The sequence below is a fragment of the Melanotaenia boesemani genome, chromosome 13, assembly GCF_017639745.1.
Source record: "Melanotaenia boesemani isolate fMelBoe1 chromosome 13, fMelBoe1.pri, whole genome shotgun sequence".
Classification (NCBI taxonomy): domain Eukaryota; kingdom Metazoa; phylum Chordata; class Actinopteri; order Atheriniformes; family Melanotaeniidae; genus Melanotaenia; species Melanotaenia boesemani.
The window spans coordinates 17,141,834-17,160,318 of record NC_055694.1 but is presented as its reverse complement, the minus strand read 5'-3'; the positions used below and the strand labels follow the sequence as shown (position 1 = coordinate 17,160,318).

The following is an 18,485-nucleotide window of genomic DNA, read 5'->3' as shown; positions in this document are numbered from 1 at the left end:
GCTGAAATTAATTATACATAACAGAAAGCATGAGTTTTTATAATAAATAGAAAAACATGTTTGTGCAGATACAATGTATAATTCACACATTGCATCTGCACAAATATGGCTTGAAATCAGAGATGGATTACGTTAATGGATTCTTTTATCTGTTTACCATCTATGGGAAAATAAAATCTTGGGCACCTTGGGTTTAAAATGAACTGAAAATAAAAAAGAGATAATTAAACATTTATATTTGCAACATGAAGTAGAAGAACTTCTTTGCGCAAAATAGTGTAGAAAACTACAGGAAAGGGAACAGGAAATGAATTCTGCAAAGGTCACCGAGAACTCGCGGTGGCAGCCGGGACGTCGGCGGACTGTGTGCCTGCGCTGAAGATAGGTGCATGTCCCCAGTGTCCGCTCCGGTCGCCCGGTTAGGAATGCGTCTCACGAAGCCGGTGTGTGGTGTAATATTTGATGAAACGCCTACGGGGACTGCGGTTTGAGTAGAGTCATGGTTTGGGATCGCTTATACCATTAGTCTGATAGCGTGCGAGCTTGATTCATTGAGCTAGCTGTCGTTAGCCCGCTTCGTTGATTCATCGCACGCTAGGTTGCTAGCCGGCTAGCTAGCGAGTGAGCTAGTTGAAGTGTGCTATTGGCCAATCCAGGAGACAAGCCGACTGACTGCTTAACACAGCCAGTGTTTCGGAGAGAGGCGGTGGTGGCAGGTGGGGGCCGGGAGAACGCGACGGGGTGGAAGTGAGTCAGGAGCGGCTGATGAGTTCAGACCAGAGCGGAGAGCCGCCGCTGCTGCAGGAGGAGGCTGATCCCGGACCGAAGACCGGTGGGAAGGACGAGGCTCCGCTGGGGAGCGAGGAAGGGTCGGGCGGCATGGTGAGTGAGGCCTTCTTTAGCTAGTTAGCTAGCTGGCTAAACGACTTTTGCTCACAGTAGACCTTTTCGTACAACACTCCCCTCTGCGGAACGAGAGAAATTCGTTGTACAACAGTATGAATCAACCAAAACAAAGCAAATATTAAACAAATACCAGTTTGACATTACCAGCTTTTGCGTAATTGCTCTATAACAGGGCTTAGTCACAAGGTGGTGGTGTGACAACAGTCAGACACCGAACATACGGTAGCACTTGGCGCGACTGTTTGCTGCCAGCACAGGCAGGTAATTTTACACACTGATTGTTAGCTACTGCTTCACTGTTGTTAGCTAACTGTATCGTTGCCACTATAACAAGCACGCTCATTAAGTAGTTTGCTGAGTAATCATTAGCTTGGAAGTTAAGTTTTGACGCATCTGCAAAGTGGTGGTAGTTACTATTCCGAATAGAGAAGCACTTATACTTTTGTTTACTATTTGCATGTGATCGCAGCTTCGATTATTGGCTGGACGTTAGACATTCATTCACAGTAATGTAATGTGTTAGCTAATCGCTCTAGTAGCTAATCAAGCTAGCGCAGTGACATGCGTTGCAAATACCTGGCCTGTGCTGCGCAGCGCAGTCAGCTGACACTACTTGGTTTGCTATGGCCTGTTACACAGAAGCATGCATTGTAACCATGTGTCAAGTTGCACAGCTCATAAATGTCTATGCTTGTTTTAACGACACAGTGGCCAATCGCTCGGTTACATCAATTCTTAACTGGTGTGTACTGAGTTTCAGGACACATTGTAATTGGAAGCTGCTTTTGTCAAGACTGATCACCTATTTAATAAAAAAAAAAAAAAGAGGGGGGTGTCTGGGTCTTCCTTGGATTTTACAAGTGGATGCATCAAAACAAACACAAATGCATATGGACACTGTCATCAGTCGTTTAAAGTGACACTCATTGGCTCAATATACATAACTTGGTAGAGCAGATTAATATGACCAGACAAATTAGAAATGTTCCAGCAACACATGCAAACTGCTATTAGTTACCACAATCTTTTTGTAAGTAAAATTATTCCATGCAACTATGCGTTTCTTTTTGTGATCCAGTCCTCCTCTGCATTCTTGTTCTGACCTCATTTTGTTGTGTGCGCCCTTATAGACTTTCAAAAGCGACAAGTTCCAAGTTTAGGAAACATTTCTATAATAATACCTTCTATACGTTTATACATAATACTCTTTGTACACAAGATCCCTTAAGGCAGATTGAGTTGTGCCACCAGAAACGTGTAGATTTAGAAAGTTGAATTTGTTTGCCATACTTGACATATCACATTATGTTTCCAGCACATGCACACACCATGATGTAGATGCTGAAGGGATATTTTGTGAAGGCCTAACCTGTATATATGTAATACAGCATTTTGCCTTTTCTTGGCCACAGATCTATGTTGGGTCAGGATTTTTTCTTGCTGGACCACAGGGATATAGGAGATTGTTTATAAATATCAAATAAATTCTCCTAGAGGTTAACAGGGCAATGGCTTCATTTATTTATTTATTTACAAGAACCCTGGTAGTATGCAGATGTCAGTGTCAATGAAGCATTTGTCAGGAAAAACACTAAATGAGTGATACTTGGCAGCAATGTTCTGTCTATTTAATATAGATGTGAGCTGAAACTTGTATGACTTGCTGGTTCTGTTTTGAAGGTCACCTCAAAGGGTTCTGGTTTGAACCCAAATGCCAAGGTGTGGCAGAAGATGCCCGTGGCCCCCAGCGAGGCTGTTACCAGCAGCCCTCTTTGGCCTTCCTTGAACATCACTGAAGGTGAGACACACTTCTGTCAGTTGAATGAAACATCAATCAGAAAACTGATAAATGATTTTTATTAACATTTTACAACTTTAATGTTAAACAGTTTCTTTGGAAAGCTTTGGCACTGAACTATCTGCTGTTTCTCAAAATTTTTACCTTGTTGGCAGGTTATTCAGAGCCTTTGTCTGCTGGATGCAAGCAGTACACTGTGGTCCTGGGTGACAACAACTCCACAGCTACTGCTGAGATAGCAGTAAATGGAATGGACCTACAAGAAGTGGGCTTGTCCCCCGCTGAGTCCACAACGGTGACCTCAGGTCAGTCATATCACATGCTGTCTCCTCATATTAGCTGCGACTGCTGCTGAGGAGATGACTCTATTTTCAATACGTCCAAAAGTGATCAAATTGGGGTGGGATATAAATATCACATGTAGTGAGAAAGGGTGTGTCTTTACCACAAACAGCCTCCATATTTCGAGTCCATCCAATACAGTATATTTGGGCTAAAACTAATGACTATTCTGATGGTCGATTAGTCACCGACTATTAAAACAACTAGTCGACCAATCGGATTATGTATCTCATTATTTTTTTAAGTGGATCTTATTTCAGATTCAGCTTTTAAATCTTGCATGAATTTATGTAAGTCCGATGTTCCTCCTCTTTAAATGTTTGAGCATTGCAGATGTAGTTCCGTGGTACGCAAGGTCCGCTTTACAAATCTCACATGTATTTAATTTATTTTGTAAGTTTAACATGAAGTTATTTCAGACGTTCTCTGCCACCGTTTTGCTCCCTTGTTGGCCGCCATGTTTTTCTCCTGGCAGACTTTATTGCGCATGTGCAATAAGACGATGCCTCACTCTGTAGTTTTTTTTTTTTTTTTTTTTTTGCACATTGCATTGTGCAACTCTCAGCAGAGATAGGGAAAAAGATGTCTCACTCTGTAGGTTTTTATTCTTCTTTTTTTTTCCCGGGTGAATTCATTGTTGGCTATTTTTGTTGTCGCCTAATTGTTGCAGCCCTACAGTATATAAAGATGTACTGTCTGTACATCATAGCAGCAGATCAGCTCCATGTCTTAATTAAATAATCGAAGTTGAATTTATCCTGCTGCTGAGCAAAACAGTTTATGCAGACCATTCCATCGCAGCTAATTAGCAGGGTAGCTTGTTTAATTTGCTTTATGTGCAGTGAACAAAGTGTTTGACAGAAGCCAAAACCTCCCAAATGTAGAACAGTAAACCTCATTTTCAGGAAAAATCAGAGGTTTTTCAAGATTTTCTCCTTTCGATTTACATACAGGCAGGAGTTTTGGAATATAATTCGTGAATGTTCGTGAATATAACACAGTCCAGTAAAACGCCACCACTATGACTTCTATCATATGAAGTAATTTATTACTGTTGCTGTGGACTGTATGATAGCATCTGAGGTGGAGTGTGACGGAGGCATTTTTGTTTTCTGATGCCCATAATTTTGAATGATTTATGTCATACTATGATATTTGTGGCTGCACCCAATAAAATGCAACCTGATCATGCTTGCGTGCCGGCAGAAGTCAAAGTTTAGCCTGGTTGAACTTTGACCCCTGCACAGAGTGATCAATATTCACAATGCCAACTAAAACAGGCCCTCTAGCCAGGCATGAAAGCTGTCAGCAAATGTCTGAATTCCATCTGCTACGACACAGGTTTTCATGTGTTAAAAGAAGTTGGTTTATTTATTTAAATAAGCATATAAAGAATGTGGAGGTACGTAATGCTGTGTTGTATGTTGGGACAGGAGTGCCATCTGTTAACTCTAGCTTTTAATTTAACTTGTATAAAATCCTGACTGTGAAAAATTCAGCTCACTAACATTAATAAACAATTTGCCATGCAGGTAAATAACTCCTCATCTGAGTTGGATAGTTTTAAAAAGTTAGTAAAAGATGACAGACTTATATATTTGAATCCTTTTGTTTCCACTGGACAAAGGATTAGAGTTGTGTAGCCTGACGCACATTAAGGACAATCTGGGCAAAATCAGAGTGCCATTTATACATTAAGGTTCTGAGTGATGGGCTGGGAAAGGGAGCAGAACAGGAATCCAGCACATGGCTTCAACTTACACCTCATAATCCCACTGGAGAGATTTGGGTTTGGTGTGGTATATTCCATGTTTAGCTGTCCTTGCTGCTAAATGTCTAATGCCAAAGCTCATTACTAAGGTTTCTGTTAAAAATATATTTAGCAATCAGGACATAGACACTAAAATCTATAAAAAGTAAAAAAAAAAAAAAAGTGTAAAAAGGAGGAAAACAGCAAGTGGAGCATTTAGAAAAACGTGTCCAAGAGGCAGACATATTAATTGTTGCTCCCATAAAGAATGTGACCATTAACAGAGATTATTAGTAGTTGTATCCTGACAACTTCATTAAAACTGAATGTTTAATCACACAAGCGTAGTTAAATTAGCTATGAAGAGTCATTGATATTATGACTCTACTGCAAAAGTCAATATATTTTAGCCAGATTGCCCGTTCATCCTTACCTGTATTAAGATAGATATTTATTACTGGTTTGTTCCTGAGTGGGCTAAATCTAGGCAGCCCTTAATGGAGCTTTTATTTTTCTCTCCTCATATTAAGACACTGACATATTCGTTTTGTTTCTCTGTAGATTCCAAAACTGAAGAACAGCCCATCTCCTCTGAGAATCTACGGGAGTCTCTAAAAAAAGAGCTGGAGTTTTATTTCTCTAGGTAAGAGGCAAACCCTCCAAACTCCTTCACATATGAGCCAGAGTCCTGCAATGGTCCACAGATGTGACTGCACATATCCATAGCATTTACTCTGGACTAATAGCTTTAGATGTATTATTTTGATATTGGACTGATTATTTCACAAAAAGAGGTTAATCTGTATTGATCTTTTTACCCCCAGAGAAAACCTCTCCAAGGATTTGTACCTCATGTCCCAGATGGACAGTGATCAGTTTGTCCCTATTTGGACTATAGCCAGCATGGAGGGCATCAAGGTCCTCACCACTGACATGGATCTCATCCTGGATGTGTTAAGATGTAAGTGAGAGGTTAAGGATAGTGGTTGGTAAACAGAGTATATACATTTGCCTACATTTGTTGTTCAATCCCATTTCAGCCTCACCCATGGTACAAGTGGATGAGAAGGGGGAGAAGGTGCGTCCCAATCACAAGCGGTGCATTATCATTTTGAGAGAAGTCCCTGAAACTACACCTGTTGAGGTAAACCAAAGTTGTCTTTTTATGGCAATAAATAATTATTGGAAGCATCCCACAAAAGATGATGTTCACCTGGGATAATTCTTTATATCAAATTCACAGGAAGTGGAGTCGTTGTTCAAAAACGATAACTGTCCAAAGGTGATAAGTGTTGAGTTTGCACACAACAACAACTGGTACATCACATTCCAGTCAGACACGGACGCCCAACAGGTACAGCTGCTCTTTACTTTCCTTCACTCTTAAAATGAAGCTTGATGAATAACTTTGTGATATTTCTACTGCTTTTGTAGGCCTACAAGTATTTGAGGGAGGAAGTAAAAACATTTCAGGGAAAACCCATCATGGTGAGTTGGAGTAAAAGTTGTCAATTTGGAGATACCTATTTAAAAAATGTGGCATCTCACATGTGCCCCTTTTTTATTTTTTGCTGACAGGCCAGAATAAAGGCCATCAACACATTTTTTGCTAAGAATGGCTACCGTAGCATGGACAGCAGCCTGTATGCCCAGCAGTCCCAGAACCAGTCCCAGTACAGCTCTCCACTCTACATGCAGCATGTCTACCCTCAGCAACAGTACCCAGTCTACGGCATCGTGCCTCCCACCTGGACTCCCTCGCCCACACCCTATTTTGAAACTCCTCTGGTAAGAATTACTAAACTTACTCTCTTACGACAGACACAGTTAGGGCTGTTACAATTATGAACGTTTAGATGACCATTAATTCTCACACAATTATCAAAATGTTCATTCATAAGCATCTAGTTCTGTTTTTTAAATTAATTTATTTTTTATTATTAATTCAAATCTGGCGAAATGTCTCCTTCAAGTTATTGGCCTCTGCTTTTTCATCTGACTTAAACTGAAATGTCTCCAGCTGTGATACTGTGCTATTTTGTGTTGAAACAAAGTATGTTCAGTGTGGAAAATAAGTATTTGAACACCCTGCTATTTTGCAAGTACTCCATGTCCACTGTGAAAGACATAATCTAAAAAAAATCCCAATGTATGATTTTTTTTTTAATAACTTATTTGTATGATATAGCTGCAAATAAGTATTTGAACACCTGAGAAAATCAATGTTAATATTTGCTACAGTAGCCTTTGTTTGCAATTACAGAGGTCAAATGTTTCCTGTAGTTTTTCACCAGGTTTGCACACACTGCAGGAGGGATTTTGGCCCACTCCTCCACACAGCTCTTCTCTAGATCAGTCAGGTTTCTGGGCTGTCGCTGAGAAACATGGAGTTTGAGCTCTCTCCAAAGATTTTCTATTGGGTTTAGGTCTGGAGACTGGCTAGGCCACTCCAGAACCTTGATATGCTTCGTACAGTGCCACTCCTTGGCTATCTCGGCTGTGTGCTTCGGGTCATTGTCATGTTGGAAGACCCAGCCACGACCCATCTTCAGTGCTCTAATTGAGGGAAGGAGGTTGTTCCCCAAAATCTCGCAATACATGGCCCCAGTCATCCTCTCCTTAATACAGTGCAGTCGCCTTGTCCCATGTGCAGAAAAACACCCCCAAAGCATGATGCTACCACCCCCATGCTTCACGGTAGGGATGGTGTTCTTGGGATGGTACTCATCACTCTTTTTCCTCCAAACACGGTGAGTGGAATTAAGACCAAAAAGTCCTATTTTGGTCTCATCTGACCACATGACTTTCTCCCATGACTCCTCTGGATCATCCAAATGGTCATTGACAAACAACTGACAAATGATTTGAAACCATGACGTCTTAGTGTTTTACCAACAGTAACCTTGGAAACGGCGGTCCCAGCTCTTTTCAGGTCATTGAACAGCTCCTCCCGTGTAGTTCTGGGCTGATTCCTCACCTTTCTTAGCATCATTGAGACCCCACGAGGTGAGATCTTGCATGGATCCCCAGTCCGAGTGCGATTGACAGTCATGTTTAGCTTCTTCCATTTTCTAATGATTGCTCCTACAGTGGATCTTTTTTCACCAAGCTGCTTGGCAATTGCCCCGTAGCCCTTTCCAGCCTTGTGGAGGTCTACAATTTTGTCTTTGGTGTCTTTGGACAGCTCTTTGGTCTTGGCCATGTTAGTAGTTGGAGTCTTACAGATTGTATGGGGTGGACAGGTGTCTTTATGCAGCTATCGACCTAATAAGTGGCGTGGAGGTGGACTTTTTAAAGGCGGACTAACAGGTCTTTGAGGGTCAGAATTCTAAATGATAGACAGGTGTTCAAATACTTATTTGCAGCTGTATCATACAAATTGTTTAAAAAATCATACATTGTGACTTCAGGATTTTTTTTAAGATTATGTCTCTCACAGTGGACGTGCACCTACTATGAAAATTTCAGACCCCTCCATGTTTTCTAAGTGGGAGTACTTGCAAAATAGCAAGGTGTTCAAATACTTATTTTCCTCACTGTAAGTTGACCCTGATACTGGTCAAAATGGAGTGAGTAAAATGGGGAACAAATGGTGGATAATGACAAGTGTTGGTTTCACCCAGCTGTTTTTGTACAGGCGTATGAAAACTATCAAAATGCAAAGCAATCCTGTTCAGATTAAATATCTGTGATCAGTCGAGCCTACTGTTGGAGTATCTGCATTAAAAACTCTGGGTTCAGTTTACGAAGTCTCATAAATTTTATATTGAATGTGTAATAATGCGAAACTTGCTCTTGTAGCGTTGAGGTTGTTGTAACTCAGGCAGTTGTGAGTTGAAAAAATGATCTGATTGTGTTTCTGATGGTGGTGGTAGTTTTTAGGTTTCAGTCGTCTGAGTAGTACATAGGAAGGTCTTATAACAAGCAAGTGTTTTAAATTTAGAAGTTAATCACCTTTCTGTAACTCATCCAGGTCCATGCTGGACTCGTTCATGTGTACTCTTCTGGAAAGTAGTGATAAAGGAAAAAGCTCTTAAATTTGAAATGGTTCATAATCATATCCTCCCTGCTGGTTTTCAGTCTGACTGGTATGTTATGGTTAATGACTGTAGTATAGATATTATTGGATGAAAAACGCAACAAACCAAGCTTTTCGTATTTAAGAGTAAATATCTGTATTCAATGCAAATACATTGCAGGAAATTAACCCTGGGGAACACGCGCTGCATCAACTGTAGCAGAAACAATGTCTGGAGAGTGAATTCAAATGACTTTCCTGTCTTTCTGTTTGAATAATCAGTGAAGTGGGTACACACATTTTTGCGCTGCAGTAATGCAAAAGGTTCTTTCCTTTGCTGAAACAGCTGCACTTTCACAGCTTTCATGTAAAGTAAACAATTTTGACCATTAACATTCATATCTTTGGTACTGCTACAGAGTAAATGACAGCAGAAACTGACATGAATCAGGATTAGTAAAAGCTGTCTTTTGTACTTGAGCAGGCACCGTTCCCCAACAGCGGCTTTGTGAATGGATTTGGCTCTGCTGGACACTACAAAACAAGTTCCACTGCTCTTAATATCACCCGCCCATTCAACAGAAACCGGTAAGCACTTCTTTTTCCTGCTGACTTTTAGCGCTTTGACTTAGCCTGAATCAGCCTGCTTTGAGTACAGAAATACTCTAAATGTGATATATTATCACTTGTATCCTTGTTTGCATGATAAGTTGCAATGTGAACGTAAAACCATCTGCAATGCATTGTTGTCTGAGGATAATGTAACTCATCCAGGGGACTGCTCTTCACTCCCTGTCTTCTTACTGTCCCCACAGTGTCCCCCTCTATTCAAGAAAGAATGTAATAAATGCTTTCAGGTACCACTATCAAACTGTACAATAAGCTTCATCACTACCCTCACTCATCTTTTAACCCACAGCAGCAGCCAAATGACTAAATCCATAATGCAAGTCAGATTCTTTTTTTTTTTTTTTCCTCTATATTTCTACATTAATTCTATTTTAAATGCTGTGATGTTTAGGGAACATTTTGGATTTGTCACGTCATTTGATAAAATGCTGGCTGCTGTTTTATTCTGAGTAGTTGCTTCTTACCAGTTAAGGCCTCTTGTAGGTCCAGAAGCATTTTTTTTGCACCCATATTGCATATATTACAGTAACTGTTTACTTCCATTACAACTAACAACCCATTTCATTTAGTTTTTAAATGTTTAAATACTGCTTTCATTATTGACTAAATGTGCTACAGTATGTGGTGTTATGTGCATTAACAGAGAAAAGCTGACTCTTAAAAGGTGAGTGTAGCTCATCCCAGCTCAATTTGACGTGACTTGCAAATTCATTTTAACGATGACCCGACAAATAAGTCAGACCTGATGATGAGATCATGATGCGCATAGAGGGAAAACATGGATTGGAGTAGTTGGCTTTGGTTCTCTACCTTTCCTCCTCTTTTTTTTCTCCTCTTTGTTCTTACTTTTCAAAATCAGTTACTTCACTTCCATCCCAATGAGCGTTCAGATTATGAGATCTGAGGGTCAAAGACTTAGTTGAAGAAGAACGTGTATATATAAAAAGTATCTGTAGTACCTGGCCAGGTTTTTTCTTGGATATTGTCAGCTCTGCTCAGTTTATGACTGGTTGCAATTTGCAGTCTCCACTGCTTCAACCAATCATGAAGCGCCTGCATGTTCCTGTATAGTCTGAAGACGCAGCATGCCGTCTCATTCCTCAAGCAAACTGTCCAGTTTTGGTTGGTATCACCAGTGTTTCCTTTTGAAATATTATTCTTGTAGAAGTCTGATCCAGTTAGCATTGCAATTAGTGAAGTTTACACATGTAATTAAAACCATAGCTCTACTTTGGATTTGTGAAACTGTAAAAGCTCCTGAAGGTTTTCTAAAAATGCTAATGGCTTTTACTTATAATTTTATAATAATATATTTGGAAGTTCCTGTGTCTCTTTACATCTGCAGTGTCTGGGGAAAAATAGCAGCTCTTACATTCACCAGAAAGACCACAGCGAGAGCATACATTTCACTTCTGTTCAAAAACAAGAAAACATAACTTTGCTGTGCAGATTGGAAATAAAAGAAACAAAAGAAAAACAGCAATGTTTAGCTAAAGTCAAGTTTACACTGATTCACTTTTCGAATCCAACGTAGCTCTAGCTCAGGTTGGCTTGTTTTAATCTTCCTGTTCGCATCAATTTAACCTGTTTTCAAAAGTTATTATGTCAGAAGTTTGGTTGTCTTCCATATAAGTGTCTGAAAATTACATGGATGGTTCCATACTATTCTCTTTGCTTGTAAAATTAGTAATGACTATTCTGGTTGAATTATGTATGTTTTATGTAAAATTTATAGCATCTGTGGTCCTCCAGGTCAGTTTGACCTGGAAACATTTAATGGAGACCAGTGGATGTATACACACGCACACACCGTGACTTCTAACACACACATTCACAACTTCCAATCTACAGGTATCTCAACTTTGGATCTGTACATGGCAGTACACACACACACACACACAGGTTCTCTGAATGTATTTTATTTCAAGAGTTATAAATAGTTTTGAAGGAAAAACTATTTATACAATTGCATCAGACAGTTTTGACGTGGACATGCTCATTTAACCATATACCAGTCATCATTACTCAAAATAACTAATACTTTATGCTTCCTGTATTCAAAGACAGTGTTATCATGTCATGTCAATTAGGTAAATTAAGCACAACAAAAGAATATGAAGTATAAAAGTATAAAATATATACTAATAAACTGGAATGAAGTTAATGTGACACATAACGGTGCGACCTTTTTACACTTCATGCTGGATGTGGAGCTTTACCCATCAATTAGACCTGGGAGGAAAACCGGCCTGACTGAAGCCATTAAAAAAAATGGTTTCAAAACAATATCCTGACAATATCTTTGTCATGTACCAGTCTGTCATAATACATCTACATGAGTTCTTACGATCATAACTATAGTTAAACATAGCATAGATTTTAATAATTTTACTAAAAAATGAGGTATAATTACATGTAAATGAGATCTATTATAAGATACATGACAAAAATCAGTGTTAATTTGTTGTGTTGGAAACAAGTTGACTAAAAGCTGTAACACAAAGTTTCCAATAATTTATATTTCACATAAGACCAGGTCAGTTTGACCTCAGAAGACAGCAGGTCTGATTATTTGTTGCCATTAAAAAATATTAATTGGTTTCAAAACTGCATTCTGATTAAACTTTGACATGCCTGTCTGTGATATTCTATCAACATTTGTCTCTAATCATAACTATAGTGAAAATAAATTATGCTTTGTTTTTTACTCAATTTATGAAAACATTTAGGTCAGTGAGGTTCATCATACCATAAATTACAGAAATAAGTGTAAAATATAATTTAATGTTTTAGCAACAAGTTCACATTACACACTCAGAAACTGATGTTCTGTGTCACCTGATACCCCCACAGCCAATAACATGAGGCATGATATATAAGAGCTGTAACATTATTTTGCACCAAATAGAAAAAGATAAATGGTTAATGTAACAAATGGATGTCTGTGTCCAGAATGTTTGTGGTAACATATCATGTCTAGTACAGAAATCAGAAAATTAGTCTGATATGGTTGTAATTGTTCATAAGACTGGTGGATATTTGCTAGTAAATAAACCTGAATGTTGACATCCATCGTGGTAGGTTTAATACCCCATGATGGCTTTTGTGTTCAACAGGAAGCACTGGTTACCAGTATGTTGTAACAGCATTTCAGCTGGAAATTGACGTAAATGTTTCTTTTTCTCTGATGGGATAGAAACCATGTAAAGCCACAGGTGAGGACGAATGAGGTGACGGCACCTATAACACCTGTCCCACTGGATACTCTGACTGGACTGCGCAGCCCACAGCCTCCTGCTCCTCTTGTTGCAACAGCAAACCCAGGACAGACAGCCACTGACCTGAGCTCAGCATTCTCACATCTCTCCTCATCTTTGGATCCCAGTGATGATAGTGGCATGGCTGGGCGTGGCAGGTAAACTTGGATTCTCCAGTTTGTATCTGATAAAAATGATTGCTCTTACAAAGATGTGACTTCTTTAGTTTTGCGGAAGTACTTGTAAAATAATTGATGACCGATACAGATTTTTTTTTTAATGGCCGATTCCGATATTTGGCAGAAACAAATTCCAATAACCAATTATTGAGCCGATTAATTTTAAAAATATGTATGAATGAAATAACTATTATTTTATTTTATTGTAAATTTGCATTGTGAATTTTTCTAATATGGAGCATGCATTAACATAGCTATCAGTTGTGCTAATGAATTTATCTTTAGATTTAGGGCATAGGTATATATGAGCAATATGAGTTTAGTTAAGCCTGGTACACACATAATGACTTTTTAATCTTGAGATTTTTTATCTGGTCGAGACCTCACGTGAAGATAAAAAAAAATCAGTTTTGATCGTACTGTGCGTGGAGTGCTCTGAAAATGTAGTCATGGAGCAACACACACATGATGATGCTGTCCAGCAACTCATCTACAATCTAGTACTTCAAGCCAGACAAACATTGAAACGTAGAAGAAGAACCATAGCAACAACAAAATGAAGAAGAAAAAACAAAGTAACATTTTCACTCCAATATCTTCTTGCCATGAAGTCATGACTCATATGGACCAAAATAAAAACAGGAGACGTGGACAAGTGGCACAACGACATCTTTCTGCAACATTTACTGTTTTATGATAAATTAAAAATATATCAACGTTTAATCGGCAAAACTAAAGCTGATTATAATTATTTTGAAAATGACTGTAATCAATATATTGAATTGGCTAGCTGACCCGTCTGTTGCATGATTCTGGCTGCTTAATAGTTCTGGACATTCATTGCTGGATTTTTAGTTTAAATGTGATTGGATAGACCAGATGTTTCTATTGGTGAAAAGTCTGGACTAAAGGCAGGCCAGTGCAGCACCTGGACTTTTCTCCTGAAAAGCCATCCTGCTGTGATGGATGCAGTTTGTGGTTTAGTATTGTCTTGATGAAATATTTAAGGCCTTTCCTAAAAGAGATTTTGTCCGGATATGAGCACAATTTGCTTTAAAACCTCTTATGCACTGTTCAGGATTTATGGAACCTTCACAGATGTATAAGCTGCCCACACCATGGGCACCAATGCAACCCCGTGCCATCATCGATGCAGGTTATTGAACTGTCTGCTGATAAGAAGCCAGGTTGACCCTGTCCTCTTATTTCTACAGGACAAGAAAGAATATCAAATTTTTATTCATCTCACCACAAAACTCTTTAGCCTAGAGAAGATGGTGGTGTTTCTGGATTGAGTTCACATATGGCTTTTTCTTTGCCTGACTGATTTCTATTTTACCCAGCTCTTCTTGGAACTGGCATTGTAGTTAAATAAATGTATAGATTACATACATAGATGCCACAAATCTCTGTTTTGAAAATAATCTTAAAATCTGACAAACACACACAGTGATCTAAGTAAACTACTTTTTTTATTTTAGCTTTCAAATTATTCCGTACTTGCACACGTAAGAAAGGTCAGAATGCAGTTTCAATTAATTAACGCTTATAAATAAAATCACGATCTGGGGATTCAAATTATCCAGGCTACCACACTGAACGCAAATACGCTGAATGATGCAGAGTCTCTGACATTTATGTGCATTTCAGACGGAGCACAACATACAGAGGAACACGGAGGAGGCGAGAAGACGAGCGGAATGCGGTAAATGGCAGTTTCTCACCTCCACAAAACATGTGCATTGTTTTAAGAGTCTGACGCATATTGTGATCTTTGTCCACTCTGTTCCAATTTTTCTTCATCAGAGGCCTGTTCCTTTAGCCGAGGTAAAGGTTTCTCCACCCAAGTTTGACTTGGCTGCCACCAATTTCCCACCTCTGCCTGGCTGTGTGGTGAGCACGCAAGGAGAGCCAGTGCTAGAAAACCGAATGTCGGATGTTGTACGTGGTTTGTACCGGGACAAGGTAAGAAACAGTTTATAAATGTCTATTTTATTATTAGGATTGTTGCAGTCTGGACTTAAAATTGTGTTTCTCACGATTCCTTGCATTTTACAGGCAGAACAAACAAATAAAGAAGCCACTGTAAGCCCAGGTTCAGGCCAGGCCCCAGCTTCAGAGGAAGTCGTGGTTGTGTCGAGTCCTTCCCAAACAGCCACAAAATCCACAACTCAACCACTCGGGCCCCAGGGCCCCAGGTATGATGTAATACATAATTCCAAGTACAAGTTGAGCATACTTTATTTTTAATTTTACTTATTAATCTTAAACTGTTGCATTGACCTTTTGTCCTGACAGCGTGGCTCGTCAGGAGAAGAGGGGTGAACGTGCAGAGCCAATTGCTCTAAGAGTAACTCCACGCACGCCAGTTCAAACTACCGTCAACTCCTCTTCCACACAGCCTGTGCCTAGCTCCAGGCCTCAATGCTCTGCTGCTTCCACACCAGGGACTCCCAGCACGACGACTCCTCCTACATCCACTATTGCCACGCCTGCACAGGTAAAGGATCTGGGTCTTTGGCTGCCAACAATTGAGCATTGTTGTCTTCCTGATGATGAGATCTTTTGCGCATAGAGGGGAAGTGAGGTAGTGAAGTACCTGGCTTTGGCTCTCATCTCTATCTCATCTATTCCTCTCCTCTGTTGTTTCCTACTTTTTATTCTCTCTTTTCTTTCCTTCCAAGGCCAGAACTTTCACTCCTAGCCCAATGAGCATCAAGATTATGAGATCTGAGGGTTTGACCAGAAGAATCTGGAAAATATTGTTTAGTGTACACTTAGTGTATTAATTGGAGTTTTACAAGTTTTTAAAGTGTGAATCTCTCCTTCTCCCCTTTACCATGCTTCAGGAACCCCGTAAACTCAGCTATGCCGAAGTGTGCCAACGGCCACCCAAGGACCCTCCCCCTGCAGCCCCTGCTCCAGCTTCCTCTGGCACGCCATCAGGCCAGCCGCTACGCGAGTTGCGTGTGAACAAGGCTGAAGAGCTGGGCTCCAGCAGTAGCTCTGGAGACAAGCAAGAGAAAGGCCATGACAGGGAGGGGGGATGGGAGTGCAAGGAAAGCCGGCCACCACGGGAACGTGACTCTCAAGGTTACTACCGCAGCAATGGCCCCAGGGGCGCAGGGGGCCTCAAGTTCCGGGACCAGCGGCGCCCACCCCCAGCTCGACGTAGCTCCCCTCAGGGGGGCTACAGACACACTGGCAAAGAGCAGAACATCCCACCAGTATCGCCAAAGTAAAACCTTAAAATGAATAGAAAAAAGATGTATGAATATATACATGGATATATATATAATTATATAAAAATGAATAACATAAAAGCAACAACATTATGGTAGCCACCTTCCCACCCTGGAACTTGTCCAAAGAAAAGCTTTTAAAGGACTGACATCCAGGTTTTAAGGGCAAAATGACACTTGAAGAACATTGATGAGCGACTTGAAAAGGAAACAGAAATCTTGTTTTGGCCTCTGACATTATGCTTACAAGAATTTAAGTGTGATTTATGTGGAGGCTGTTCATTTATGCTCTGCTAGGGAGAGGTGGGATGCTGGGCCACGTAAATGGCCCTCTACCTTTTTAATTTTAAAGAATTGATGTTCGTCTGCAAGAACAATATGCACTAAGATGAAAAGAACATGCATATATGTCATGTACATATACAAAGATATCACTAACTCGCAACAATACGTCAGATATTTTTTTTTTTTTTGTGCTTAGGTTGCAAGTATGACTGAAGGGTTGACTGATGTCTGTGTATGCATTGATTGTTAAGCAAAATGAAGTGTTGCAGAGTGCTGTTGTACCGATGTAATGAAATGGATGATTTTTACAGCAGAGATACTGAATCATTGTCCTAAATCTGGACAGTGTGGTCTTATGTATATTAATGAAATGCATTCTTTGGTGGTGTTTTGATCCTGGTTCATGATTGGCTTAAACGCTATAAGTCAGACATCAGAAACTGTCGATGTGCGCCACAGTCATCTGTGTGGTTTTGTTTGCGCCTGAAATGCTCTATGGAGCGCTCACTGGCTTGTTAGCCACAGTGAACCTTCTAGCCTGGTCCAAAGTTTTTCATGTTAAGTTTTATCTCTGTTTATCTGAACTGTTTTGAGTCTACCCACTGCAATGCATTCAGAACTTTGTCAATGTTGATAATCAGTCAGGTTCTCTGTTTACATGTTTGTTTGGGTGATAGGTTGATGTTTTCATGGAAAAAAAAATGTATAGGTTGAAGCTAAGAATTGACTGTTCAGTGTGCCTGGTGCTTCAGGTGAGGTTTGGTTTTTCTATATCATCACAGGATATCCAGGTTATGCTTATATCTGTGAACTGTTCATAAAAGTGGCATCATGTCAGAAAATCGACTGAGGAGTGCCGTTAGTTAAGGGTGATAGCTACAGACTATCTGGCAGCCAAGTCGTGGGTAAAAAGAAAATGGAATATTTTCTTGTACTATGTGCCAGCTGCCTACGATCATAGAGAGCTAGAATAAGATTTTTATTGATGAGGTCTGCTAAATAATTTAGTCTTGGGGAAACTTTTGGCTCAGTGGAACTGGATTTTTGAAAAGCTGTAGAGATGTAGTTGCCTATGCTATATTGTAATAACCCTTCACTAGAAATGTGTGCGGGAGAATGTAATTGTTCTAGTTCAAAATTTACAGAGGGAGGCTTTTGACAGCAGGTATCAGTTTGTTTTTTTGTTTTTTTTTCCTTTAGGGTGAGTTTGCTGGCTTTTTTTTCCTTTTATAAAATGTTTGAAACAGGTTGACTTAGAATTTAAAGTTTGACTCACTGTATGTATTGCTTTTTAAATTTATTTATTTTAATTCTAATGCGCAACGCTTTTCTCCCAATCTTGGTAGGCTGGTTTCCCCAAAGTTGTGTGAAATCGCATTGGCAGAATAAAACCAGGCATATGTCATTTATATACCATACTGATTGAGATGTCAGCTGAGAAAAAAATAATTGAAGCATTGACTTTGGGTTTATTAATGCAGTAAACAAGTACCCAATCACTCTGGCTGTTCTTTTTTTTCTCCTTTGTTCAGCAATGAGTATGAGCAGCTAGTGATTTAGTTTAATTAAATAAATGCACTAACTTGTTTTTAAAGAGAATCGTACTCAAGTAATGTGAAATTATTTTAGAATGCTTATGGTTGATGTTGACAGGCTTGCAAATACCTACAGAAATTGCTTTGCCCTTGCAATATGTTTTTTTTTTTTTTTAAATTTGGGTTGGGGTGGCAAAAGGAAATGTAGTAATGGATCAACAAAGTGTTTGAGACACAATCTTAGAACTGTATGAAATGTCACCAAAAATAAATTATTTTGATTTGGCGTTCCAGTGTCACGTTTATTATGGCTAATAACAGTTTTGTACGTATAATGTATGCACGCATGCAGTAGATGGTAAAATGTACTTTTAATTAATTTGAAGAGGGGTTTTTTGTTTGTTTTTTAATGACTTTTCCACAAAGATGGATATTAATCTGAAAAATAAGTTAAAAAAATAAAATTTTCGTTGTGAAAAAAACTTTGTAAAGAAAATAAAACAGCAGATTCTAGAAAACCAAAAATCAACGATAACTGGATGA

At 39.4% G+C, this 18,485-nt stretch overlaps 1 protein-coding gene and 1 long non-coding RNA gene across 3 annotated transcripts in view; one reads left to right on the top strand and one right to left on the bottom strand.

Annotated features, from left to right (window-relative positions):
• The first annotated feature begins 343 nt into the window (after positions 1-343).
• Positions 344-18,228, top strand: LOC121652076 (la-related protein 4). 2 transcript variants are annotated; one of them, XM_042004618.1, is made up of 17 exons: positions 344-882; positions 2,587-2,704; positions 2,860-3,009; positions 5,358-5,439; positions 5,621-5,757; positions 5,837-5,940; positions 6,040-6,150; positions 6,231-6,284; positions 6,375-6,584; positions 9,299-9,402; positions 9,630-9,671; positions 12,641-12,859; positions 14,531-14,585; positions 14,687-14,845; positions 14,939-15,078; positions 15,179-15,380; positions 15,730-18,228. In XM_042004618.1, the coding sequence occupies exons 1-17, from the start codon at positions 766-768 to the stop codon at positions 16,120-16,122; spliced, it is 2,397 nt and encodes a 798-aa protein (XP_041860552.1). In that variant the 5' UTR covers positions 344-765; the 3' UTR covers positions 16,123-18,228. The 2 variants fall into 2 exon arrangements, with proteins under 2 accessions (XP_041860552.1, XP_041860553.1); XM_042004619.1 differs by lacking the exon at positions 9,630-9,671 and having other exon boundaries at positions 345-882.
• The window catches only part of LOC121652080, a 19,840-nt gene continuing 9,197 nt past the window's right edge, over positions 7,843-18,485 (bottom strand). The window contains exon 3 of the long non-coding RNA XR_006012556.1: positions 7,843-8,042. This is a non-coding gene — a long non-coding RNA (uncharacterized LOC121652080). The remainder of the gene's footprint in view (positions 8,043-18,485) is intronic.